This window comes from Camelus ferus, chromosome 17, assembly GCF_009834535.1.
Source record: "Camelus ferus isolate YT-003-E chromosome 17, BCGSAC_Cfer_1.0, whole genome shotgun sequence".
NCBI classification, from domain to species: domain Eukaryota; kingdom Metazoa; phylum Chordata; class Mammalia; order Artiodactyla; family Camelidae; genus Camelus; species Camelus ferus.
Window position 1 is genome coordinate 42071411 of NC_045712.1, and position 25331 is coordinate 42096741.

General features: G+C 56.1%; 1 protein-coding gene across 1 annotated transcript in view; it reads left to right on the top strand.

The window, feature by feature from the left end:
- Positions 1 to 25331, top strand: part of SCN5A (sodium voltage-gated channel alpha subunit 5) — a 100581-nt gene that overhangs the window by 15871 nt on the left and 59379 nt on the right. The window contains 9 exon segments of the mRNA XM_032459195.1: positions 2180 to 2233; positions 2235 to 2299; positions 9373 to 9462; positions 10818 to 10946; positions 17656 to 17747; positions 21022 to 21252; positions 22445 to 22508; positions 23703 to 23844; positions 24320 to 24517. Coding sequence (XP_032315086.1) covers positions 2180 to 2233; positions 2235 to 2299; positions 9373 to 9462; positions 10818 to 10946; positions 17656 to 17747; positions 21022 to 21252; positions 22445 to 22508; positions 23703 to 23844; positions 24320 to 24517 — 1065 coding nt within the window.

The following is a 25331-nucleotide window of genomic DNA, read 5'->3' on the forward strand; positions in this document are numbered from 1 at the left end:
ATTGGAGTTGGGCACTGAGTCCTGTCCTGAGTTGAGTTTGGGCCCCAGAGCACAGCATGTGATCCCTTCTGTTCATCAGGGGTGGCATGTAGCCCCCACCCCCTGCCCCAGAGAATCTGCTGGCTGTTGGCTGTGTCCGGGTGGCTCAGGCTGGGGCCCACGGCAGCAGCGTCCTAGGCCTTGTGGGCCGGCAGTGGGACTGTGACGGCCGTGGGAAATCTGAGAGGGGTGGGGAGGGGGTTGCTCTGCTATTGTCCCCGCTGAGTGTAGGGAGAGGAAGTGGCTTTTGTCCACGAGACAGGGTAACTCAAACTTCCTCCAGCACAGATTTCTACCCAGGAGGTAAATCCCCTGTCTGGGTCCCCTGCCCTGCCCTCTTGGGACTATGTGCCCAGCCCTGCACATGTGGTCAGACCAGGAGCACACAGGGCTCCTGCAGAGGCCTGGTCCCCACCACAGCTGCCCATACTTCGGGCCTCACTGCTGGAGGAGGAAGGCAGCTTTGAATCTGGGGGAGGCCTTTCCCCAGAAGGCTGGGTCCAAAGAGGTTGGTTCCTGCCCACATCTCTCCGGTCAGTACCAGGGCTGGGGAAGCACTGAGGGCAGATAGGGTTGGTGTTCCCAGGGTGAATGTGAGCACCCGGTGGGTATGAGTGTGTGTGTCAGGGTCGCCAGGCACCTCAGTGTGTGTCACTGGGCTTTGAGACTGCATTGAGGGTGGGCGTGGGCACGACTGTCTCTGTGTGCATGCACGTGTGAGTGGGTGGGTAGGGGAAGCCAGGCTATATGCACAGATGGGAGATGGGACCTTGAACTTGGTCCTGCTTTCCCCCGGTTCAAGTGACTCAAGCAGGGTTGAGGTCAGGGGCTGTGGCCACAGTTGGTGTTAGAGTTAGACTGGACACTGGGATTAGTCAGGATGGGTGGGTCTAGGTTATGGTTGGTCAGAGCTGGAAGTAAGAATTAGGGTCAGGGTTAAGGCCACAGCTGGGAACGAGCCAAGGTTTGAGTGGCAAATCAAAGTGGCGGTGAGTTTGGAGTTAGCTGGGACAGGCAGGAGTCATGGCAGGGGGACCTAACTGAGCGTGGAGCCAGGGCTGGGCCAGGCTCTTCAGGGCTGGTGGCAGTTGAGCTTGGAAGGAGTCAGGGACACTCTCCCTCCTGTCCCTGTGACTGGGGACACTTGAGCAGTGGCCCCAGGTAGGATTCTGGTCTCTAACCTGTCTCTCCTTGCTGACCCCTGGCCACACTTCCTGCAGTCCTAGGGGGTGACGCAGGCACCACAGCAGAACTTTCGGTCCTCATCCATCTGGTCACCTTGTCTCCTAGGCCCAGATTAAATAGAACCTTATCTCACCAGCTCAGCTCTGGGAGAAGCACAGCCCCGGAGCCGTGCCACCTCTGCTGCGCCCACCAGAGCCTGGGCATGGGGGATAGACCGCTGTCCTCAAGGGCGACGTCCAGCTCAAACGTCCGCTTGATGTGCATGTGGCTCAGCCTCCAGCATTCACTGTCCACTCCCATGTATCTTCTGGAAGTCTGGGGAGTGGGTTTACCCCGGGCTGCCCATGATCCTCTGGGGGAGGCACTAGGTCATGTCCTCTGGGTTGGATGGGGCTCCATCTGTCCTGGACTCCAGGAGACAGAGTCCCAGGGAAAGCGTCTCTCTCCTGGGCTGCGGTCTGTATTTGCCTCATCCCCACGCCTCACTCATTAGTCCTCCCCTGCTGACCCAGCTCCCTCAACAGGCCCTCACTCCTCAGAGGGCCCGGTGGGGAAGTGCACAGGGGTCAGAATGGAGAGGGAAAGCAGGGGGCCTTGGCTGGGTCCCGGCCTTGGCCGTGACAGCAGCTTGGCTCAGATCAAGAAAGGCCCCTTCTTTTTGGGACTGTAATTTTGAAATGAAACTAAATCCCACCCAACCTGATATTCCCCAATCTTTCATAATCCCCGATCTCGTTCCACCCCAGCCGTGGGCAACCTAGAGAGGGTCCATCAACCTGCCGAATGTGCTGGCTTCCTTCTACCCGCCGCACCCTCCCTCAGACCCTCCCTTCTTCTCCCTCTGCCCGTCAGCCAGAGTTCTGGAGCTCTGAGCCAACAGCTGCCCCTACCCAAAGCCTCTCTCAGTAAGGGCCTAGGGACTGCCACCCAACCTAAAGCAGCTCTCTGTCCACAGACCTTCATCGTACTGAATAAAGGCAAGACCATCTTCCGGTTCAGTGCCACCAACTGCCTTGTATGTCCTCAGCCCCTTCCACCCCATTCGGAGAGTGGCCGTGAAGATTCTGGTTCATTCATATCCTTTGCAGTCAGTCCCTGCCTTGTGTACCCACTGGGTCCCACACAGCAGGTGGGCAGGGTGTTTTGGGCTGAGGGTGGTGCTGATTCCTGGTCGGTCCTCACTGATGGCAGGCAGTGGTCACCACCTGGTTGGAAATCAGTTGGAAATCAGTTGGAAATCAGCTGGTTGGAAATCAGTCTCTCGGACCCCATCCCAGACCTGCTGAATCCATACCTGCAGTTTAACAAGATCCCAGGGGATTGCAGACATATGAAAATTTGGGAAATTCTGCCCTGATTCTTCGGGAGAGAAATGTCCTAAAAGCTAAGCTGTTGAGGATCCCAGAAGAAATGAGGCTGGTCTGTGCCCCTGGCTCTGATCCTGGCTCCACGGGTCTCCTCTCACCGCAAGCCCTCGGGCCGGGCACCGCCCCACCCACTCGCGGGGACCTCAGGCAGGTCGCCAGGGGCTCAGCCTCCAATTTATTCACACGTGGGCCTCTTTCGAGGGAGGCAACACTTGCTTTTTGATTAGGTGTTGACAAAATGTTTGCAGTTTCAGAGTATCTCAGAGAACTCTGGTTAGCATCAAATTATATAAACCACAGCCTGAAAACGCTGGAGGCTGCAGGGAGGAGCAGTGGAATAAGGAGTGGGTACCGGTCTTCGGGCCCTAGGAGGCCCCATCCAGGCCGAGCACGGGACAGGGAGATAGCTGTTCTCTGGACTTCAGGAAAGGGGCCCCGCCAATGGAGCCTCTCAGGAAGGGCAGGTGTCTGGCCGTGGAGTCAGAGGTGTCTGTGTTTCACTGTAATGGCCTGGGCAGCCTTGCTTCAGCTGCAGCTGGCCTGGCTGTTAATTGAATCAATGCTGCTGGGCTCAGCAGTGTGATTAGTGGTGAGGTTGGCAGGCTGGCCCAAGAGAGCTCCCCAAGGTCCCCCCTCAGTTTCCACTCTGGGTGACCTTTTCTGAGGCCAAGGCAAAGGCCTCACCCATTAACCTCTGGGCAGGGCAGGAGGCTCTGAGTAACTGAGATAGATGCTGACAGCTTGGGGGCCTTTCCTGTCCAGGCAGGGGTGAGGGGTGCTCCTTCCCGGCTCCGCTGTCTGCCCACCTGTGTCCCAGTGCCTGATCCCAACCCCCAGGGCCAGTCCCGGGGGCTCTGGACCCCATTTGTTCTCTGCCTGCAGACCCTCTCCAGCCCCCTCCCGCTTGCTCCTGTCTTTCTCGTGGGGATCCTGAGACAGGTAGGTTCAGGGAAACCCTCCCACACAGGCCATGGCTGTGGCATCAGCAGGGTGGTCTCTAGGGTGGGCAGACACTGTGGGGAAGGGCTGTATACAGGGGGCAACCTGCCATTCACAGCTGCATCTTAACTTTGGGTTGCAAGGGTGGTTCTAGGTTTAATTTTGAGTCATTCTGTGACTATTTCCCAGCTTCCTGTAGGTGCCAGGCACGTTGTTTATCAAGCTGAATAAGACCCTGTCCTTGCCCTTTGGGAATTTTACAGCCCCCCAAGAGTGGTTAGACAGGCACGCGAGTAGTTGTCCTTCCTGCTGGCATTGTGTGGGCTCAGCCTGGCGAGAGCGGTGCAGCAGGAGGAATGGCCAGCCTTCTTCTTGCTCTGAGCCTGTCTCCCGCCTCACTCCAAGGGCGTGGCCTCCCTGAAAGCACACTCCAGCTTCCACCTGGGGCTTCTTCTCCAGGTACCTAGCCAACCCTGCTCTGTTTGGCAGCCCCTGGAGATGCAACGGCAGCCCCTGGAGATGCAGTGGCAGCCCCAGGGTTCCTACCAGGCTGGGCTACAGGCCGGCTGAGGCCAGGGAGGCAGGTGGGCACGGGAGGTGGTGGGAGCAGTGGAACCCCTGGCCTGTCCAGAGCGTCCACCGAGCCATGGTTCTGAGGCTGTGAGGAGCTGGTTCCACCTGGAGGGCCCGCCTGGCCCTGAGGCCTGTGAGGTGGACCTTGTCCCCAAGGACAGCTGCCCCAGGGAAGTGGCTCTGCATCAGGGAGGCCCTGGGCTAGGCTCCGAGCGGCAGCCTTGAGGCTCCGCTGCCTGGAGATGGGAGCACGCTGCTGGTCTTCAACAGCACCCCTTAGTGGGCTCAGGGGACACTGAGGGAGAGGAAGGGGCCTGGACTTTGTGTCCTGTGTCTTTGAGCCCTGTCATCACAATGTGGGACACTGAGCAGCAGCAGTCAGCATCACTGGGATCTTCTAGGAATTGCCAAATCTCTGGCCCCACCTCAGAAACCGTATTTTAGGAAGGTCTCCACAATTTGTGTGCGTGCTGCTCTAAGGCAGATGTTTCCAAATGTCCGTCTGTGAGTGGCACCTGGGAAGTTTGTTAAAAATGCAGAGTCCTAGCCCTTTCCAGACCAGAATCGCCAGTGTAAGGTCTAGAAATTTACCAGCTTTCCATTCATTTCTGTAGTTTTTTTAAAATCGAGATATAGTTCACATACTGTAAAATTTACCATTTAAAGTGTACAATTCAGTGTACTTTAGTATATTCATAAGATTGTGCAACCACCGCCACTAATTCCAAAACATTTTTATCCCCCTAGAAAGAAACCTCGTGCCCATTACCAGTCACTATGCATTTCTAATGCACACGGATTTAATGTTTTGAATTATGAACTCTCTCCTCATATTTTTTAAAAATTGTGGTAGAAAACGTATAACATAGAATTGACCATCTTAACCACTTTTCAGTGCCCAGAACAGTGGCATTAACTGTCGTTCGCTCTCTACAACTTCTTCATGTTGCAGAACTGAAACTCTATCCACTGTTGGCTTGCCATTTTAATAGCCATTCAAATATCTTAAGTCTTCAGTGTTCAAAGTTCTGTGCCAGCCCCTTTGGAAAGGGCAGCAGGGGCAAAGACCAACTTAAAAGGGGGCAGAACCGCAGCCCCTGCTCTCAAGAAAGAAAGCCTGTTCATGTGCAGTCGTCCAGGCGTTCGCAGTGACGCACTGGCGAGCCCGCGGCTTTGCTCTGGGCTCCACGCTTACAGTGCGTCCCTGGGAAGTTGCCTAAAAAGTAAATATGGGCATGTAGAATATTTTTTTCCTGATGTATTTTTGTTATAATCCTGCAGGATGTGTTCCTGCCAGGATTAAATAAAAGAAAGCAACAGAAATCCAAATTCCACTGCAGTCACATTCAGAGAGGCCGCACGTTCACGGCAAGAAGCGTTTTGCCTTCCTCGGGTGCACAGGGTCTGTTCACAAAATCCTCCCACGTTCCTCTAGCAGATTCAAATGGACAATCAAACCGTGTGTGTGTGTGTGTGTGTGTGTGTGTGTGTGTGTGTGTGTGCATGCATGTTCATTTAATAGCACAAATGTATGAAAATGCCCCCCCCTTAATTCCCTTCTCTTTGGGAGTTTTTTGTTTTGTTTCTTTTTTTTTTTTTTTTTTTTTTTTTGACTCCTTAGGATCTAAAGACAGGCAGCCCCAGTTTCAGGCATTCCCCACAACCCATGCTGGCAGCCCTTGCTGGCATTTTAATCATGAGGCTGGGAGTGGGTGGCTGGGGACAATGACATGACAGGATTGAAGATGTTCAGCTGAGCTCAGCCCTGGAGATCTGGCCTTTGCCTCTGCCCACACATGAAACCTGCTCAATCATCAGCCTGAAACCACTAGGCAGTGCAAACAGATGTGTCCTGGCCAGGAGTGCTCTTGACTTACCTCCCTGGTATTGGCTGCATGCGTGTCTCCAGGGAGGACCCGCGGATGCTTTGGTCAGAGTCCCCTGGACTAGAGGCTCGGTCTAGGGAGGAAGAGGTCACACAGGCATGTACTCAGGAGTGACTGAGAATAATGGAAGGGCCGTCCTCAAGGTTAGGAGAGCCAGGCAGTGTGTGGAGCAGTCAAGCAGCAGAGACCGGAGTCCACCGCATTTCCCCCGAGGCCATAGCTGTGTCTGGAAAAGCCAAAATTCAGACAGGCAGCTTCTGTACTTTCCCACCGTGCGACCCAGGCCCTGGCTGGCAGGACTTGGAAGGGCTGTCTGCTCTGGCTCTTCCCTAAGTCCAATCCAAGTCCCCAATCCAAGGTGGCCTGTCCACACCACTGCTCTCTGCCAAGGGCCCTTTTCTCCACTCTAACGAGAGCTGTGGGTCCGCTCACAGCTGGGAGAGGCTTGGTTCCACAGACTGGGGTCTCCCTCGTTCTTAGCTTCACCATGACCAGCTGGGCTGACTGGTGGCTAGAGGAACCCTAGCCAGCCTTTAGTGCCTCTCTAAATGCCTCCTCCAGGAAGCCTTCCTGCCTGGCCCCTAGCCAGCCTTCAGTGCTTGTCTAAATGCCTCCTCCAGGAAGCTCTCCTGTCCTACCCAGCCAGAGGTGGTCTGGTTTCTCATAATATCCCATCTTGGAGCAGTTCAGGGGCTCAGATGCTTCCCTGTCTCCCACTCACGGCCAGGCACACGTGCTCACATGAGGTTTGTTCTTTAAAACAGTAAACAATTCCATTCCTCCTGGGTGGCCACCTGCTCACATTTTACAGAGCGGTTCACCCTTTGGTTTTACATCCTGCCTTCTGGGGAGCAGAGTCCAAACAAGGGATAGCAGTCCAGTGTGGCAGGTGAGGGCCTGAAACAGCACAAATGACACAGGCCTTTCAGTCTGGAGGTGAGGGAAAGGACTGGGAGTGACCTGTGGTGTCTCCGTTCTGAGACAGGCTCAGAGTGGAGGCCTGCATCAGCCTACAGCCATTTTCTGTGGCTGCTGTAACAAATCACCACAAACTCAGTGGCTTAAAACAACACGGATTTATCATCTGACAGTTTCGGAGGTCGGAAGTCCAAAAAATGCTTACGGGGCCAAAATCAAGATATCAGCAGGGCTGTGGTTATTTTTGGAGGTTTGAGGGGAGAATCTGTTTTCCAGGTTTTTCCATTTTCTAGAGGCTGCGTGAAATCCTCAGCTCTGGCTCTCCTCCATTTCCAAAGTCAGCAACAGCTGGCAGAGTCTTTCTCACCAGCATCGTGCTGACTCCTCCCTCCTCCTCTTATAAGGATCCAGTGATGACATTGGGCCCACCCAGATAATCCAGGATAATCTCCAGGTCCTTAATTTAATCACATCTGCAAAGTCCCTTTGGCATATAAATTAACATTTATAGTTTGCCGGGATTAGAATGTGGCTGTCTTTGAGGTGGTGGGCTGTTGGGGGTGGGCATTATTCTACCTCCTATAGCATCTTTCAAGGTAACCTCTTTGTGCCTCAGTCTCATCATCTCTAAAGTGGAGACAAAGACTCCACCTCCTGTGTTCTTGGGAGAATTGAATTAGCTAATGGATGCAGAGAGCAGAGCCTGGAACCCAGGAAGGGCTCATTAAGTACGTGCTTTTAGCATCATTACCTTCACATTTCAGGAATCACCTGATCTTCAGTAGATGATTTAGCCATGCATCTGTGGAGATGAGTAAAGCCTGGCTGAGGGGCTTGTTAACTGCTTGGGCAAGGAATGCCTTGCCAGGGAGCTGTGGTGTGAGGAAAGTGTGTCGGGGAGGAGAGCTACTGAGATGGGTACCTAATCTTGCCCTGGTAGGCCTGGCCATGGAGATACCAAACTGATGGAAGTACCCCAGTGCCTGGAGAGGCACCCCCTGGCCAGGGAGGAATCAAGTTTTCTGGGAGCCATGACCTCTTGAGCTGAGCAACTCTGGTTTGATTGGGCCCCCTCCCCCCTTAGGTGAGAAATCAGAGAATTCATTATAAGCTGGGGGCTGGGGCTGGCCGGCTATTGCTTGATTCCCTGGATTCCCTAGGAGGAGGGAGAAATCCTAGATTCCTTGAGAGGCCCCACCTCTCTCCCCAGTGGGGGCAGCCCCCCTGCTAGAAGTCGGCACCCCAGCTCAGCCTCATCTCCAGTCTGACTGCATTGGGCTCTCCTTTGGGCCTGAGGCTGGGCCACGCCACGGGAAAGGGTGGAGCTGGGAGGGAGGAAAGAGGTGGGCCCCTGGAGCTCAATTACTGCAGCCCCGGGGCAGCCCGTGGCAATAAACTTGCTGGCGTCTGCACCTGCGGGGCTGAGGCTGGGGCAGTTTGGTGAGCGTGGGGGTAGCCGCAGGGAGTGGGAGGCCCAGCTTCCCTTCTTGGGCTGGGGAGAAGTTTTGTGAGGGCAGCAGAGCGTCCCTGTTCTGGGCCATGTACCTTGAGGGTGCCCCAGCCTACAGGAGGCCCGGGGTCTGTCCCTCTCTCTTCTGCGGGGCTTGAAGGTGAGGGAGGCCGTTGAGGTCAGTCAGTGAGAGCTTCCAGCCTGGAGTAGCAGCTGGGACTTGGAGCCAAAGAGTCTGGACTCAGACAAGGCCTGGAGGATGCCTGGGGCAGGGTAGGGGAGTGGGTCCCAGCATTTGAAGAGCCCCCCTTTTGTGGGTGGTACAGGTGGGCACTGCCATTCAGGGAGCCAGACGTGCTAAAAGAAGGAGGCTGGTGGTATGGGGGGTGCCGTGGCTGCAGCAACCAAGGAGTCAGGGCAGCCGTGGTCCTTGAACGAGAGATGCGGTTACCAGGTGGAGCGGAGGCCAGGTTGAAAAGCGTGTGGAAAGGCGGAAGCAGCCAGAGAAGCAGGCCTCTGCCTCTCCCCGGGTCAGTGTGTCCCGACAAGGTATCTACGTTTTGGCATAAGTCCTAGTTCATAAGTCAGCCTAGGCTGCCCCCACAGGACTGGAGGAGGGACTGGGAGCCCTGCCACCATGGCTTTCCTCTCCTCGAACCCGTGGTCCCCGAGGAGCAGTTCCTAAATGGCCATCTCCCTCCAGTGTGGCCCAGGACAGGGCTCCCACGCAGCTGGGGGCCCGGCCCTTCCTCCCTTCTCTCCAGGATGGGCTCTGCTAAAGGTGTGGACTCAGGTGTCTGGTCCTGCTTGGGGGCAGTGAAGCCAGCAGGTGTCTACCCTTAGTGGGGAGGGGTTGGTAAGGACTGGGTGCAGCCCTGGCGTGTCTCCTGGGAGCCCCTGTCTCATTGACCTGGCAGCCCTGGCCTGTCCTGTGGTGCCAACCCCAGGGGCAGGACCCTCTGGTGGCGGCGGCCCTGCTGTCCCCTGCACGCGGCTTTCCTTGACCTGGTCCCACGTTCTTCAACATGCTCATCATGTGCACCATCCTGACCAACTGCGTCTTCATGGCCCAGCACGACCCTCCGCCCTGGACCAAATATGTCGAGTGAGTATCTTCAGGGCCTCTTCAGCCGGCCCCTCCCTCCCTGCCTTTTCCATTCTGGACTCTTGGCCCCAAAGTCACCCCAGAAGGAGCCCAGGGACTTGCCCATCTGGAGCAGGGGAAGAAGGGTTCCTTGGCACAGCCCTTCCTTCTGCTGCTGCTTCCAGTCCTCCTATATTCATGCTTTGAGCTGTGCTCTCAGGAGAGGACGCTCTCCAGGTTGGCAAAGGAGGGTTTTCTCCCTGACCCACCGTAAAAAGGTCTGATGATACTGGAGCAGGTTTGGAGATAATACTAAGAATTGATTGAGCACTAGTGCATGCCAGGCGCTGTCCTAGAATAAGCATTGTGTCCTTTAACCCTGATGGCAACACAGGCAGGCAGGTCCAACCACTATGCCCGTTTGACAGACAAGACAGAATTGGAGGAGTGACCTGCCCCAGACCACGCAGCCAGGGGGTGTGGCTTCCAGGCAGAGACTCAGGACTACCCCTGCCTCAATGCCACACTCTGCTGCCCCTTTTCCCTAAGTTCTGCCTCCTGTAACCATTTGCACAGTTTTAGAAAACTGTCTGGTCCTTTCTTCCCAAATGAAATTTCCTGACCCATAGGCCCTAAGCAGACTCAACAGGCCCTGGTGGATTTGGCTCCTGTTTTCAGGGGTTCCGGGAAATGTCGGGGACAGCCTCTTACCAAAGTGGCTTGCCTGTTGGCACTCCACGTTCGCACAGGACCCTGTGGCACCGTCGGTGCCAGGGTCTGCGTCCAGCTGCTGAGACCTGGGTCCTCGTCCAGCCCTGGGGGCCACAGTCCCAGCGTCCAGGCACTTGGGATTGCTCAGCCCACCCTGGGCACAGAGAACAGCCCCTTCCCAGCCTCAAGTGTTAGAACATTACCCCACTTTCAAGCCCAAGGTAGGCAGCTGTAGTCACCTGTAGGTGGTTGAGGATGGACTATGTTCCCGCCACTGAGGACCCACAAGCAAGGGTGAGGGGCCATGACCCTGAGGGTCCTATCTGTCCCAAGTGGTCACCATATGCCTGTGTACAGGGACCCCTAGAGCTGGGGTGAGGAGATAGGTGGAGAGTTTTCTGACATCAAGACAACTGAGAGAAGATAGAGGGTTCACATGGGTACGTGGAAGGTCTGTGCAGGATGCTGAGTAAACAGGGAGATGCATTCGTTGGCCAGGTGTTTGGAATGAAGCTCCAGCTCTGCCAAGGGGTCTCTGCAGAGGGCCTGGTCTGAGGGCACTCGAAAGGGAAGCTGAGCTGGGCGCATGCCACGAGGGGAACCTGGCTGACCTGGCCTGTGGGCTATGGCCTCCCTGAGAAACCCCACGGGTCTCTCCTTTCCAGGTACACCTTCACTGCCATATACACCTTTGAGTCTCTGGTCAAGATTCTGGCTCGAGGCTTCTGCCTGCACGCGTTCACCTTCCTTCGGGACCCGTGGAACTGGCTGGACTTCAGCGTGATCATCATGGCGTAAGTACCCTGCCGATGTGCTGTCTGATGCCAGGCCACGCTGAGGGGCATGGGCACCACTCCTGTTTCCGGGCTGCCCAGCCCTCTTGCCTCCCTGCTGAGGCCACATCAGCGTGGCAGGTGGTTGTAGAGACACCCACTTTTCCTGCTGTGGCTGGAGGAGGACACTCTGGAGACCCTCGGCTCATCCTGGTGGGGAGAGATGGGTTCAGAGTAGCTCAGGTGGCCGTGGTGGTCAGGTCCGCTGGCTCATCTGTGGCTCCGTGGCAGCTCTGTGCTCAAGGGGCTTCGTTAAGATTCTGGTTCAGCATCCTCTGCCCTTTCCATCAAAGGAAAACCAGTGATACAGCCTGAATCTCTAGACCACTGTGAACAGTGACCTGGATTCCAGGGTGATTTAAACTGCAGGAAAGAGAGCAAAGGAGCCCAGAGTCAAGGCGCTGAAGCATCCCCCAGCCACACCCACATGTCTCCAGCCTCCACTCACAGATTCCACATCTGGCACATTGTGAGACACTGCTGTCACTGAAATGATCCCCACACCAGCCAGAGAGGCTCAATGAGGGTTCCTTATCCCCATTTTACAAATGAGAAAACTAAATAACGTTAGGGACACAGTGGGCAAACATGACCCCCCTGCTTGTTGCCACACCAACTGAGGCCCCACTTCCTTGCCTGAGAGGAGACACTTGCTGAGGGGTTGGGTTGAGATGTTCCACTCTGATGTCTCCGGCAACAGATGCTGGGTTCTGGTGGGGACGACTGATCAGGGCAAGCCCCTCTCTGTGCAAGAGCCTTGGTCAGGGACTTAGCCATCAAATCCTCTCTGAAAGCCTGATGTGTGTGGGGAACCCAGTGTGTGCAGGGCTGGGCACCCACCATGGCCAGGGGCACAGCTGGCGAGGGTTATAGTCCCTGCCCTTACAGAGCCTCAGTTTCCCCACTGGTGAAAGGTTAGTGTTGAGCTGAGTGGTATCAGAGGTTCAATTCAATTGCCACTTTCTAGGATTCTCAGATTGACTGAATCCACTTGTTCATGACAAAGTCTTTATTTACCCTTGGATGTGAGTGGCTCTGAGCTCAGCCACATGGTGGGGGAGAGAGGAAAAGAGGGAAGCTGGACCCCGGTGATGGGGTACCCTCAGCTGGATGGAGAACCTGGTGGTCAGAAAGTGCATCAGAACTTCTGTTTTTAGCTACGCTGCTTGTGGTAAAATGGTGGTCCACCATTTTACAGGTGCAGAAGCCGAGGCTCAGAGAGAGGCTACCACTTGCCCCGAATCCAGGGTAGATTTAGGCCTGGGCAGAGCCGAGCGAACAAGGAAATAGTGGACTGTCGGGGACAGATTGTGCAGCTTTATAGTCCGTGATGAGAGCCAAGTGTGATGCGAGCCGGTGTGGGTTAAGAGCAGGGAGGGACGTGATCAGATTTACATTCTGTGAGGATCGCCCTGGCTGCTCTGCGGCCAGGACACTGGAGAGGGGTAAGGGCGGAAGTGACAGAACAGTTAGGCTATTTTTGTAGCCAGGAGAGAGAGGATGGTGGCTGGGACCAGGGTCCAAGTGGAGAAGGTGAGAGACATGGTCAGATTCTGGATATATTTGAAGGTAGGGCTGACAGGAGACCTCAAGGCGGCTTTTGGCTTGAGCAGCTGGGCGGCTGGTGTTACCCTTTGTTGGTGTGGAGAACGGAGGCAGGCGTTGGCACAGGGAGGGGAGAATCGAACATCCGGTCTGGAATGTATTAGGTATGAAAGCATCCAGGCTGAGATATCGAGTCGGCAACTGGATCTTCCAGCCTGGAGTTCAGGAAAGAGGTCCACTTGGAGGTATAAATTTAGAAGCCGTCGGGATACAGATGGCATTTAAAGCCGGGAGACCGGATGAGATCATCTAGGAGTGAGTGTCCCCAGGGAAGGGAAGCCGCCCGGGGACTGTACCCTGGGACACGCCAGCATCTCCAGGTCAGGAAAAAGGAGGATGGAGGGAAGAAACTGGTGGGGATGGCCAGTGAGGGCGAAGGAAAACCTGGAGAGAGCAGAGTCCTGAAAGCCAGCTGAGGAATGTGGCTCGATTTGAAAGAAACCACAAAGAGGCTGAGGAAGGCGAGACCCAAAACGGACCATTGGAGTTGACAGCATCAAGAGGGTTGATGACCCTGACTGACAAGATGGCTTCCAGGGGTGTGGAGGACACATACCTGATTAGGGAGGTGGGAGGAGGGCAGGTGGAGCCAGTGTACTCATTTGCTTCGTGGGGTTTGCTCTAAAACAGGACTGAAAGTAGGGTGGTGGCCCAAAGGGACGAGGGTGAAGGGAGGATGTTTAAAGAAGGGAGGCGTCTTTGCAGGTTGGTGGGATTGATCCAGGAAAGAGAGGACGTGGGTGATGGAGGGAAGTGGGTGACTGCAGGGACAAAGCCCTTGAGCTGGCCCGAGGGATAGGAATCCAGAGTCTGGCTGGAGCATCGGCCTTAAGAGCAGGGAAGGCAGATTTCAGGTGGCAGTAGAGGTGGACTGATAGAGTCGATGATGAGGGAAGGGATTTCTCTTCTGATTGCTTCTGTTTTCTCAGTGGTAAGAAGCAGGGTCAGCAGCTGGGAGACAAGTCTGAGGTTTGAGGAGGGAGGGCTCCCCGTGCCAAGAGGCCACACCGATGGAAATGCAGTGGGATTGCCAGGCCAGGATCAGGCTCCAGGGTGCCCTGCAGGAGGGTGGCAAGTGATCCAGGGGCCCCGAGGGCCTGAAGTCACAGGAAGAGGGCTCCAGCAGGACAGGTTACAGCATCTGCCTGAGCCTCTCCTACCTTCCCATCCTGGAGCCTGAGCAGAACTGTGTCATGGCAACCACGCTCCCAGAACCTGGGCCTGTTGTCTGACAGCCGGAGCCAGGCTTTGGCCTGTCTTCAGCCCACAACACTGGGAGATGCTCTGAGTACTCTCCATCTAGCCCCCAGCAAGCCCGCCTGTCTTGTCTCGTGACAGAATCCCAGTCAGCCCCCGTGGGCTCCATCAGGAACCCACTCCTTCCACTTGGAATCAGAACAGGTGTGCCTTCCTCACCAAGGCCTCTTGCCTTACCTCTGTACCGGAAGTGGGCCTCCAGGGGCGTGGGGGACACACACCTGATGAGGGAGGGCCTCAGAGGCCGCCAGACTGTTTTCCTGTTTCTGAGCATCTCACAGAAGTGGTGCACTCACCTCCCCTGGGGCTGCCTGGGCCCACTGGAATGTCAAGAGTGTGTTCTGGGCTGGATTGGCCCGACAGCTTTGATTGACAGTGACCCTGCCTTGTGAAAACAGTTAATTACTGCTGTGGTAATGCAGTGAAAAGCGTCCTGCTATAGTCAAAATGGCTCAATGATGGGGGTCTCCTGGAGTAATCAAAGGGGTCCTAAGTGGCAGAAAATTCTCTTCAATGAAAGACTGCATCCTGCCCTCCGTTTTATAGACAGAGAAACTGAGGCTCAGAGAGAGCCCACCTCTTGCCCAAATGTATAGAATGAGTCAGCAGCAACACTGGGGCTCAGACCAAGTCTCCTAACTCGTAACCGTGAGAAGCATCCCTGTTCTGATGTTCCTGGCCAGGTCTCGACCTGATCCCCAGCCCCACCCAGTTTCGAGACTGTGGAGGGTCGGAGAGGGTGCCAGGAAGCCTGCCAGGCTCAGCTGGCAACCCGCCAGCCAGAGCTCTTCCTGCGGCCCCCTCCCAGCTGGGCATTACCTGCTAGTTAGCACAGCTTCCCACCTTCTGGGGTTGTTATGGAAACCAAACCTGGAGGGGAGGGGAGGGAGGGCAGAGAGGAGAGGGTGGCAAGCGCCGTGGCAGCTAGTGCTGGCTGTACCTCTGCGTCGCCCCTCGGAGGGGCCGTGTGAGAGGAGCGGAGGGCTATGAGTGACATGGGGCAGAGCAGGGGGAGACCAGGGTTAGCCCTTCCCAGAAGGGCTCCATCCTGCGCTGGGGCTGGCATGACACGGCAGAATTCTCACCCACCACCCATCTGCTCTCTCTGTGTCAGGGCCCCCAATCCCACCCCAGCCATCTGCCCCTGCCCTGCGGCTTGGTCACAGCAGACAGGAGGGTGCTTGGAGGAGTGTTTCGCCAGCCTGGCAGGAGCAGAGCTCTGCCCTCATCCAGGCCACTGCCGAAGCTGGCCCTTTGCTAGATACAGGGTCTTGCCATACTCTGGGGCCCCAAGAGAGGCCTCGGTGGCGGTCTAGGGTCTCCAAATTGGAAGTAACCAGGCACCAGGTTCTGGGTGGAGTAAGAGAGGCAGTAGCTCCGTGTTACAGACATGGTCACAGAGACGCCTTGTCCTCACCCAGCCCTGCACCCCACCTTCAAGACTTCTCAGCATTGCTCTGCTGCACGTGTCCTGATGTCACTGACACGCGGCCACCAGCCCCACCCTGTTCTCAGCCACGCGGCTGGCCTTGAAGACTGCCAGGAGCTCATACCTTGCGATCTTGGCTTCTCTGTGCTCAGCGGGAGTTGAGTGGAGGACAAGCACTGTCTGTGCTGGGGACCGTGAGAGGGTGGGGGAGGTAGATTCTACACTAGGACAGGCAAAGACAGGCTGAATCCCAGCTGGAGGTGGGCGGGGCTTCTCTAGAGACTTGAAGGGACAGGCAGGGTCTGGAAGGGACAAGAGGGTGCAGCAGGGAGAGCTGGCTCCCTTTCTGATCCGCACAGTCCTCCACTCATGCCCTGTAACCAGAAGAGACAGCCTGGAAACCAGTGTTCTGAGCAAGAAAAGCTTTGTCCCAGGCCACACGCACTGGACCAGCAGCAGGAAACGGACCCAGGGCCACCAGCAGACTGGAATCATGGCTTCCATGTTACAGCAACATCAGTAATGTTCCAGGCTCAACCGGACAGTCCTGTAGCTGCACCATGTCTGGACAGAGAGTCCAAGCCTGAGAGAAGAATATGGGACCGAGGCCTGAGGACCAGAGCCCTTACAGAAAGTTTCATAGCTGTCAAAACTTGAGAGAGAGCTTCCACCAAATTAATAGGTGTATATGGGCCAGAACAAGGGAGGTGATTTCTGCTCATCACTGGAGGATAGGGCTGCATCCAAGAAAGATCTGCAAGGTGCAGTGAGTCCCGCAGAGGGAACGAAAACCACACCACGGAGAGGATCTGGTGTAGCCAGAAGGGAAGTGCTGCTGAGAATGTCTGCTGACTGCCCGTCTCTGAAGGGATGTGATAATAAGGAAGGAGCAGGCGTGGTCCACGGGGCCCCGTGCAGATAGAAGAGCCCCGGGCGTGGATGGAGAGGAAGCCGGTGTCAGTCCGGGGTCAGTCAGAGCTGGACCAGGCTGGACTTGGCTGACCCCAGGGCACAGCCCGCCAAGTCCCTCCCTGCAGTCACTCAGCGCTTGAAGGCAGATTCGGAAGCTCTGAGCAGAGTGGCAGGGCCTGGAGGTCCATGCTGACTGGCAGAGTGAGTCCATCAGCACTGTCAGCCCATCCTTGACACTTACCCGGTGTCACTGGGCTGACGTCACTCTGACAACGGGTCGGACACACTTGGTTAAACAGCACACATCCTGAGCCCGCTGTTCTTTGTTAAACATCAGACACCTTCGGTTAAATGTCAGACACCCTGGATGTGAAACCTTTGGTTAAATATCACAAGTCACTTGCCACTGTCCCAGTGGCCCTGGTCACACACTGTCCATCTATCTCTCAGACAGCCTGGTCATATGGCCTGTCCATACGTGTCCTCGTGCTCTCCTGGGGCAGGTCCCTGACCCCCAGAGGCTGGCTCTTCCTCCTGTGCCTGTGGAGGGTACGGATGGGCACTGTCCAAGTTGCAGGGGGACAGCCCCACGGCCCCTCAACCCTAAGAACCACTTGGGCCTGAGCAGGACAGATCCTGAGGCCACTCCTCCTGTGGAGACCTGGAGCCTTGGGGACACTGAGGGTCTTGGGTGGGACTGGGATGGACTCATGGGAGAGGGGCTGGTGCATCCCTAGGACCCTCCACCTGCTTTTTTCTCTTCCTGTGTCGGCCGTGGCCTGTGAGTAGTCGAAGAGCTGAATGTTTGGGCAACCATCTGTCTCATCTTCCAAAGCATCATCTCGGAAACTCTTCTCCCTCTGAGTATGCAGGTTGCCTCCCCCTCCCGACTTCAGGGACTCCTGAACCACTCCTGGCACAGAGATCTGTGGTTGGAAGAAGCGAGTAGACTGTCCTCGAAGACCCAGCCACACCTCCATGGTCTCAGCCAGGGCTTCAGGATCACATGGATCAGAGCAGCCAGGCATGAACTGATGACCCTGCAGAAGATGCAGAGCGAAACGAGGAGCAGAAATCCACTTGCTTCCTGTGTCACCTGGCCTTGCCTGGTCTCCTGGAAAACAGTTTCCTCCTCGGCTGTGTCCCCAGCCTCAGAGCCCACTACATGGTTGCGTGTCATGGTCCCCAGTGGCATGGAGATTGTGGCAGAGTAGTTGCCTCCTGGCACTGGTCATTCATAAGACTCACTGAGAGAGCCACCTGGGAGCTTGCTCTGTGGCCATCCTGCAGGCAGCCTTGCTGAGGCCCCCATGTCAGGAGGGATGAGCTCAGGAAGAAAACCTGGGGGAGGGCCCAGGTCCTGCACAGCCCTCCCCGCGGGAGGGGGAGGAGAGAGAGGGGCTGGTCGGGGAGGGCGGGCTGAGGTGCTGCTTTGTAATTCCCGATAACTGTGGTTTGATTCTGCAGGTATGTATCAGAAAATATAAAACTAGGCAATTTGTCGGCTCTTCGAACTTTCAGAGTCCTGAGAGCTCTAAAAACTATTTCAGTTATCCCAGGTAAGATGCCCAGGTTTGCCTGTCAGATCTCAGCTACAAGTGACTCTCTCTCTGTCTCCCCCACCCCCCTCCTCTGGCCGTGTGTCCTGCTGGCGTGTTGTCACTGTCTTGTGTGTAAATTTCCCTTGTTACAGATACACCACTGAATTTGTGGACCTGGGCAATGTCTCAGCTTTACGTACCTTCCGAGTCCTCCGGGCCCTGAAAACTATATCAGTCATTTCAGGTGAAAATCAGGTTAAACGCCAAGGCTGGAGGGACACGCTTGGGCCTTTCCAGCCACCTGGGAGCCAAGGCAACCCTTGGGAAGGCCCCTTCCAATATGTCTGTCACCAGAGTACCTTTTCCAGAGCTCAGGTGTGGGGGCTGTTGGCAGTGGGCATGGCTGTCCCCTCAGTGCCACAGAATGGGCCTCCCCAGCAAAGCCCCCATCATAGACACTGGTGGGGCACAGAGTACCCCATGGAAGGTCCTGAATTGAACCCAAATTCTTCCCAAGATAGATTTCTTTCCCAGACTGAACTATTTGGATAGCTAAAAGCTCAAATGTGAATGGCTTCAGCCTTGAAGCAGCATCCTCTAATGAGGAAACCAAAAGAACTGTTTTTGAGGGAAAACACACACACACCCAGAACAAAGAAGGACAGCTTGGTCACGGCCTTTCATGGCTGAGTGCCCAGTCCCTGCCTTGTGCCTCGTCTGGTGCTACACGCACAGCCGGCACCCCAGCCCCATTCTGTGAAACGGAGCATACTCTGTGGACAGGTGTCACCAGCCTTGGCGTCTAACAGCCCTCGCTGCATGTGCGGTAGAAGTTTAGCAAACCGTGCATGGTAGCCTCGGGGTGAAATTCTCCTTGACAGGTGTTGGCAATTGTCAGCGGGAACCCTTCTAAGCCCAGACAGCCTCTCTAGATAGCCAGTCTACCCCATCCATCCAGGAAAGCGCTCACAGACTTCTGACGATGTCAGAGGCCAGTTCCCAAAGGCTCCTTCCAGAAACTTTTTTGAATGTATCCGCATTCAGAACTGAGAAGGCAGCTGGGAACAGCTTACATGCTACCGATCTGGAGAGGTGCCAGAGCTGAAGCAAGAATTAGGTGAACCAGACTGGTGTACCCACTCCTGATTTGGAAGCTGGGGGGTCATGGGCCCTGGGCCTATATTTGGCCCAGGTCCCTGCTAAAAGCCCATAGCAGGTGGGGCAATCTGCTCCAACTCCCATGGAGCCACCCCCACTGAGAAAGATGTCATTGACTTTGTGCACACACACACACACACCTCGGGGTCTGTCCTCGAGGGTCCTGGGGACTTCGCAACGCATACCCCGCAAGGGTAGATAAGCACGCTGACTGTAGTGGTTAAGAAAAGGCATGTTCCAGTTTGTGTTATAAGAAAGGCTTACAAAGGAAAATATTTCTCAGTCCAGGGTTAGAGGGAGCCCACCGACCCCAACCCAGCCGCATTGCATCTCTTCAAAGCTGCCAGCAACCCAGTGAGGAAGCAGGCAGCATCTTCTGAAAGTGGGCATTAGGAAAATGGTATGGTCAGCATTAAGGAGGACCCCCTGGAGGAGGTGTCCTGAGCTGAGGCTTAATAGCCATGGCCCTCTCCAGATCTCCGTCTCCTTTGCTTTAAAATGGGAATTAACTGGAGTAGGGTTTCTGAGGTCTCTTCTCCAAACCTGTTAGAACTTCAGTGGCAGGACAATTTCCCACTTGATCCCCCCAGGACCCGTCCCTTCCTGGGTCTTTCCAGAAAGAATCCCTTTACTTGGTTGGAGCCATTCTTGCCAGAAGTAGATTCTCATCAACATGAGACGTGGTTAGAGTGGGTCACCAACCGATTATCCCCAAAGACACTATCTCCACAAACCAGGAGGTGCTTTGCAGGGCCTTGAACTGGATGCTTTAGGCCGAAGATACTTTGGAGGCAGAATCCAGTTTGGGGATGTGAGCTACTGCCCACCTCCCATCACTTTGACCAACCCCCCCCCCACACACACACACACACTGTGGGCAGGGTCTCCAGGTGTGGCGAGCAGAACCAGAGTGCCCACCAGGGGTCAGAGGAGCTCTGCTAAGGAGGAGGCATAGATCTGGACCACAGAGGGCTCGTGATCCCACCACCTTCACCCACACCGCCATCTGGGCCGCCACCCCTGCAAGGTCCACCCATGGCCCAGGCAATTGCCGACATCTGCCAGGACGATTTCACAAAAACGCTGGGTGCCTCTGAGCCCCGGGCAGGCAGCAGCGTTAGCGGCACTGTGGGGAGGAATTCCTCTCCCCTCTCCCATGTCTGCCCATCGCTGTCTACTTGTCTCTGAGTCATGGGCACAGCCGCACGGATGCTCCTAATACATTAACCGGCTGGACGGATGGATGGAGCTTAATCTGAGATCTGGCCGCTTTGATGGGGGCGGGGGTGGATAGGAGGGATGGGACGTGGGTCCTTGCTGCTGGCAGAGAAGCCCCCTTGCTCCCCGTGCTCTGCTCGAACTTGTGAACTTGTAGGACGGTAGCCAAGTGTCAGGCCGAAGGCGTCTACACATGCTTTTCTGTGTGGTGCTGGCTTCTGCAGGGAGCTGGGCCGTGCAACTAACAGATCACGGCCTCTCAGCTTTGGGGAATGGGATGGACAGGGGATGGGGCCCAGGGGACAGGGCAGAAGAGGAAAGTGCAAAACACGTCAGCCCCTCCCCTGCCCCTGAGCCTTTTCCAAAAGCAGGCTGGAGCCAGAAAAGGCCCCTTAGCTCAATACCCACCCTGGCCTTGCCAGACACCTCCCCAGCTCGCTCGCTCCTTCCCTCTACCAAGAATGGCTGTGTCTCTCCCCATCTCAGGATCAGGGCCAAGGCTCTCCATTGCCCTGGAACAGGCCTGGCCCTCTGTCTCCCTTCCAGGAGTTACCTTTAAAGGGGCAGGCCAGCATACCTTGGGACCAGCCAGAGGGGGACAGGCTTTGAGTGTTTTCTTCAAGGAAACTGCATTGCCCACACTCATTTCATTTATTTGGCTAGCGGAGAGGAAAGAGAAGTAGGTCCCTCTGAAAATACACAACCAGACTAGACTCTTGGCCCAAAGGATTCAGGACAGAATCTTAGCAGCAGAGGAAAGGAGGTTTTGGGTCTGAAAAGCCTGAGAGAGGCCTCTTTCCCCTGCCCCACCTCATGGCTGCCCACCCGGCCCAGCACCCCTCAGGCCTGGCCCCCGCCCAGTGGAGCGGGGACCGCAGTGCCGTGGGTGACCCCTGCTCCTTCTCACCTCCCACAGGCCTGAAGACCATTGTGGGGGCCCTGATCCAGTCTGTGAAGAAGCTGGCTGATGTGATGGTCCTCACGGTCTTCTGCCTCAGCGTCTTCGCCCTCATCGGCCTGCAGCTCTTCATGGGCAACCTGAGGCACAAGTGCGTGCGCAACTTCACGATGCTCAACGGTACCAACGGCTCCGTGGAGGCTGATGGCCTGGTCTGGGAATCGCTGGATCTCTACCTCAACAACCCAGGTGCCCGCTGGCTCAGTGGCCCAGGCAGAAATTTGCGGGGCCCCCAGGGCTGGACATCTCCCACACAGGCCTCCTTCCGGGGACGTCCAAGCCCTCCCTGCTCCCCCAGAGACCTGGCTCTGTGCTCAGGGATCCAGCCCCTGCCCTTTAGGGCTCTAAGAGGACAGGGAAGAGCAGCCTTAGTGCCTGCCTCCTGAGGTTTCAGGCCGGGTGGGGAGATGACGCTTGAAGAATGGGATGGATGGAGTTGGGTGGAGAGACAGACAGGTACCAGTGTTCCTTGTCAGGATGTTAAGTCCATACACGGACGCCCCAGGGCAAGCTCGGTGGCTGTGCAAATCCACGTGAGCCCCTTGAGTTGGTTCACCGCCCCGTGGGCTGTACTTCCGTTCTCAGGCTGATGGCAAGCACCTCCCTTGACTGGAGCCAGCAGTCTGGACCAAAGGCAGGTGCTGGCACAAGGCCAGATTCCAGGCCACAGTGAACCACTCTGAAATAAGGGCCTCTTATATACCCCGGCAGTCCACTTTGGGAAAAAGAAATAGGTGGAAACTCAGTGCATAAATTTGCTTATGATTCAGCCGTGGCCATGAGTGGTTGTAAAACTTCAGTGTGTACCAGAGTCACCTGGAGGGCTCCGGAAAACACAGACTGCTGGGCCCCACGCCTGGAGTTCTGAGTCAGTAGATCTGGGAAGTTACCATTCTAACCAGTTCTCAATTGATGCTTCGTGCTGCTGGGCTGGGGACCACCCTTGGAGAACTGCTGCCTGAGACTAAGGCAGGTCGTGGTGAGTGATGGGGGCTGATGGATGGTCACAGGTGGAGGCAACAGGACTGGTGTCCCCTGTCTCACCTGGTGCAGCGCCAGCCCTGTCTGAACAGACCCCTCCCTCCTAGTTCAGGGCTTCTGTTGGTCCAGGTTGGCTCCCTGAGTGACTGGGGCAGGGTGCAGAAGCTCCCTGTGGGGACACTGGCAGCGGAACGTCTGAGGAGCAAGAGGAAGGCAAGGCCAGGGAAGCAGCCTACGTTGCCTCAGACTTGGCCAGGCAGAGGGTAGAGGTAGGGCAGGGGCAGAGAAGGAGAGGGAAGACCGCCAGCGGTGTCTGCCTTCCCAAAGCCCTGGGTGCAGGTTGGAAACCCTGGTAGTCTGGGCCACACATGCCCCTCACCGTTGAATGCTTCTCTTCCAGAAAATTACCTGTTGAAGAACGGCACCTCTGATGTGTTACTGTGTGGGAACAGCTCCGACGCGGGGTATGTGGCACCCAGCCAGTGGGGGCTCCCCGTGCTTTTCCTCAACTAACCGTACTTTCAGTATATGCCCTTGACCCTAGGGACAGCAAGTCCTTTCCCCACCTCCCTTCCCTGCCCTACCACAGGGAGACAGCTGGGAGAGGGTAAAAAAAAAAAAAGGGGGGGGGGAATGGGGGCTCAGATCTGCAGGGAGGGTGAACAGAGTCCTGAAGAAGGGACTAGACTTGGGGGAACAGCTCAAGAAGCCCTGCAGGGCCCCCCAGCAGCCCAACTCTGGCTCCATTTCCCTTCCTGAAGTCCCCCCAGGGCAGCTCCCTCCCTCTCCAGTCTTCACTTCCTCCCTCCTGATCCTCCATCAGGCCAAGAGTATGGCCTCCCCTAGCAGCCTTGACTTGCAGCCCGAGTGTGGTACCTAGAGATGCCCAGTAAGCCATGTACAACTTTCAGGGCCCTGTGCACACCGGCGCCTGGGTCAGTGTGACTGTGCCAAAGATTGTTGGGGGCCAGGAGGTCTCACAGGCTCACCTGGTGTGGGAGGTGCTGCATGGCGCTGTAGTCCCACATCTCTGAATATGAAGTTCCAGAGCCCTTCCTGTCCCTAAAGAGAAGGTCTTAACTTAGGACATTAGCAAGGCACAGAGGCCCCTTGGCTGCATCCTCCCACCTGCCAGCTTCCCTTTGCCCCATCCTCTCTCTCATCTATTCACTGCACTCATGAATCCAGCCTAGCGCTCCCTCTATGGGAGAGGGACTGTGCCCTCCAGACGTGGCCAGGCCCCAGCCCATCCACCCTGGAATCATCCCGCAACCCCATGGCTTGCCTTTGCCCTGGGCTCCATCCTGTTCAGCTCAGCCTCACCGTTCCACCTGTGTGCCTGCACTGTGCCCCACTCCCCTGAGGTAGGCAGGCAGGGAAAGAGACCTGAGCCAGGCCCTTGGCACTTCCTTTGTGAGGGGAGAGGCAACTTGGACAGCAGCTGGGATGGCATCTCACATGGGCAGAAGGGAGCTGGATTTAGGCCTGGCAGCATACAGATGCATAGAGAAAAGGGGAAGATGGTGACCCACATGGGAGGCACAGCATGAAAAGTTCTAGAGGCAGGACATGGCAGAGTGGCACCCGGTTCATGAGGCTAGAGTCTCAGGGGCGGAGGACCTCTTACAGCATGAGACAGTCAGTGTGTCTGGCCGCAGGACGTGTCCCGAGGGCTACCGGTGCCTAAAGGCAGGTGAGAACCCTGACCACGGCTACACCAGCTTCGACTCCTTCGCCTGGGCCTTCCTCGCACTCTTCCGACTGATGACGCAGGACTGCTGGGAGCGCCTCTACCAGCAGGTGTGTGGGTGCACAGGGCCAGCAGAGGGCTGCCAGGAACAGGCTCAGGGTCCCGCATCAGGGCCCAGGCTGCACAAGGACAGCAACCTTTCCAATGGCCAGAACAGAGGAGGGGCAGGGGACAGGGGACATCCGAGGGATGAGGGCTCAGCAAGCAAAGAAACTTTCCTTTCGCTGGTGGCCAGGTACCCAGCCCTCTATGTAGGATACTCTGTGCTCTGTGAGTGGGGCACTTGTCCACCCTACATGATGCAACATTTCCTCTACCAACCGGAATGTTCTGCCTCCTCCCATGGGTGGAGCACTGCCCCTGTCTGTAGGTCACTCTCTTCTGTAGATGGGATATGCCCTACCCTCTCCCCAGGCTGTGGCCCTTTGAACCCCTGGCACAGCCAGGCTGGGTAACTTGGAATTCATGACCTTGAACCAGAAGGGGGCCCCAGTGAAGATGACCTCTGCCCCCTTGCTCCTCCAGACCCTGAGGTCCGCAGGGAAGATCTACATGATCTTCTTCATGCTTGTCATCTTCCTGGGCTCCTTTTACCTGGTGAACTTGATCCTGGCTGTGGTCGCCATGGCCTACGAGGAGCAAAACCAAGCCACTATCGCTGAGACGGAGGAGAAGGAAAAGCGATTCCAGGAAGCCATGGAGATGCTCAAGAAAGAGCATGAGGTGAGTGAGTAGCGCAGCCAAGGAGGCTCCAGACCAAGCCTTCACCTGATGGTAGATTCCTACAAGCATAGTGCCTGCTGGGTGAAGCTGGTGTCCGGAGGTGTGATGCATGCTGGGTAAAGCTGGTGCCTGTTAGGTAACACTGGTGTCCAGAAGTGTGATGCGTGCTGGGCAAAGCTAGTGTGTGGTGGGTATAGGCATTTCCTGTGAATGTGGTGTCTGCTGGGTAACAATTCGCTACCTGCTGAGTAAAGACGGAGCCTGTTCCTGAAGTGTCTGATGGGAGGAAGTGTGCCTGCTGGGTAAATGTAGGCCCTGTGAGTGTGGTGCCTGCTGGGGAAGGCTCTTCCCTTTGACCGTGGTGTCTTCTGGGTGACAGGGTTGCAGGTGGGCAAAGGTGATCGCTGTGAGTCTGCTACCAGCTGGGAAAAAGAGAACCGTCTGTCCATGGACGTGGTTTACCCTAGTCAAGGGGTGTCTTTTGACGGGATAGTAAGGAAGATCCAAAGTTGGAAGCCTGAGCAGGCTCAGAAAATAAGCAACGGAGATTCTGCCCTGGCTACACCTAGTTTCACACAGGAAGGTGCCGGAGGCTAACTGCAGAGCAGGCCGTGTAGGAGCCAGGCCAAGGACATCCACTTCTTTCTCACTGCTCCATGCCACCTCCTCCAGCTCCCATTTTGGCAGCTGAACCTTCTAGAAGATCCTCTGTCACTACCTCTGCTCATCAACATCCCCTCTCCCACCTGCCCCCACACTCCCCTCCTCCAAGAGTTGCCCACTTCAGCCCCTACTCTCTTCCTCCTGGGATCTT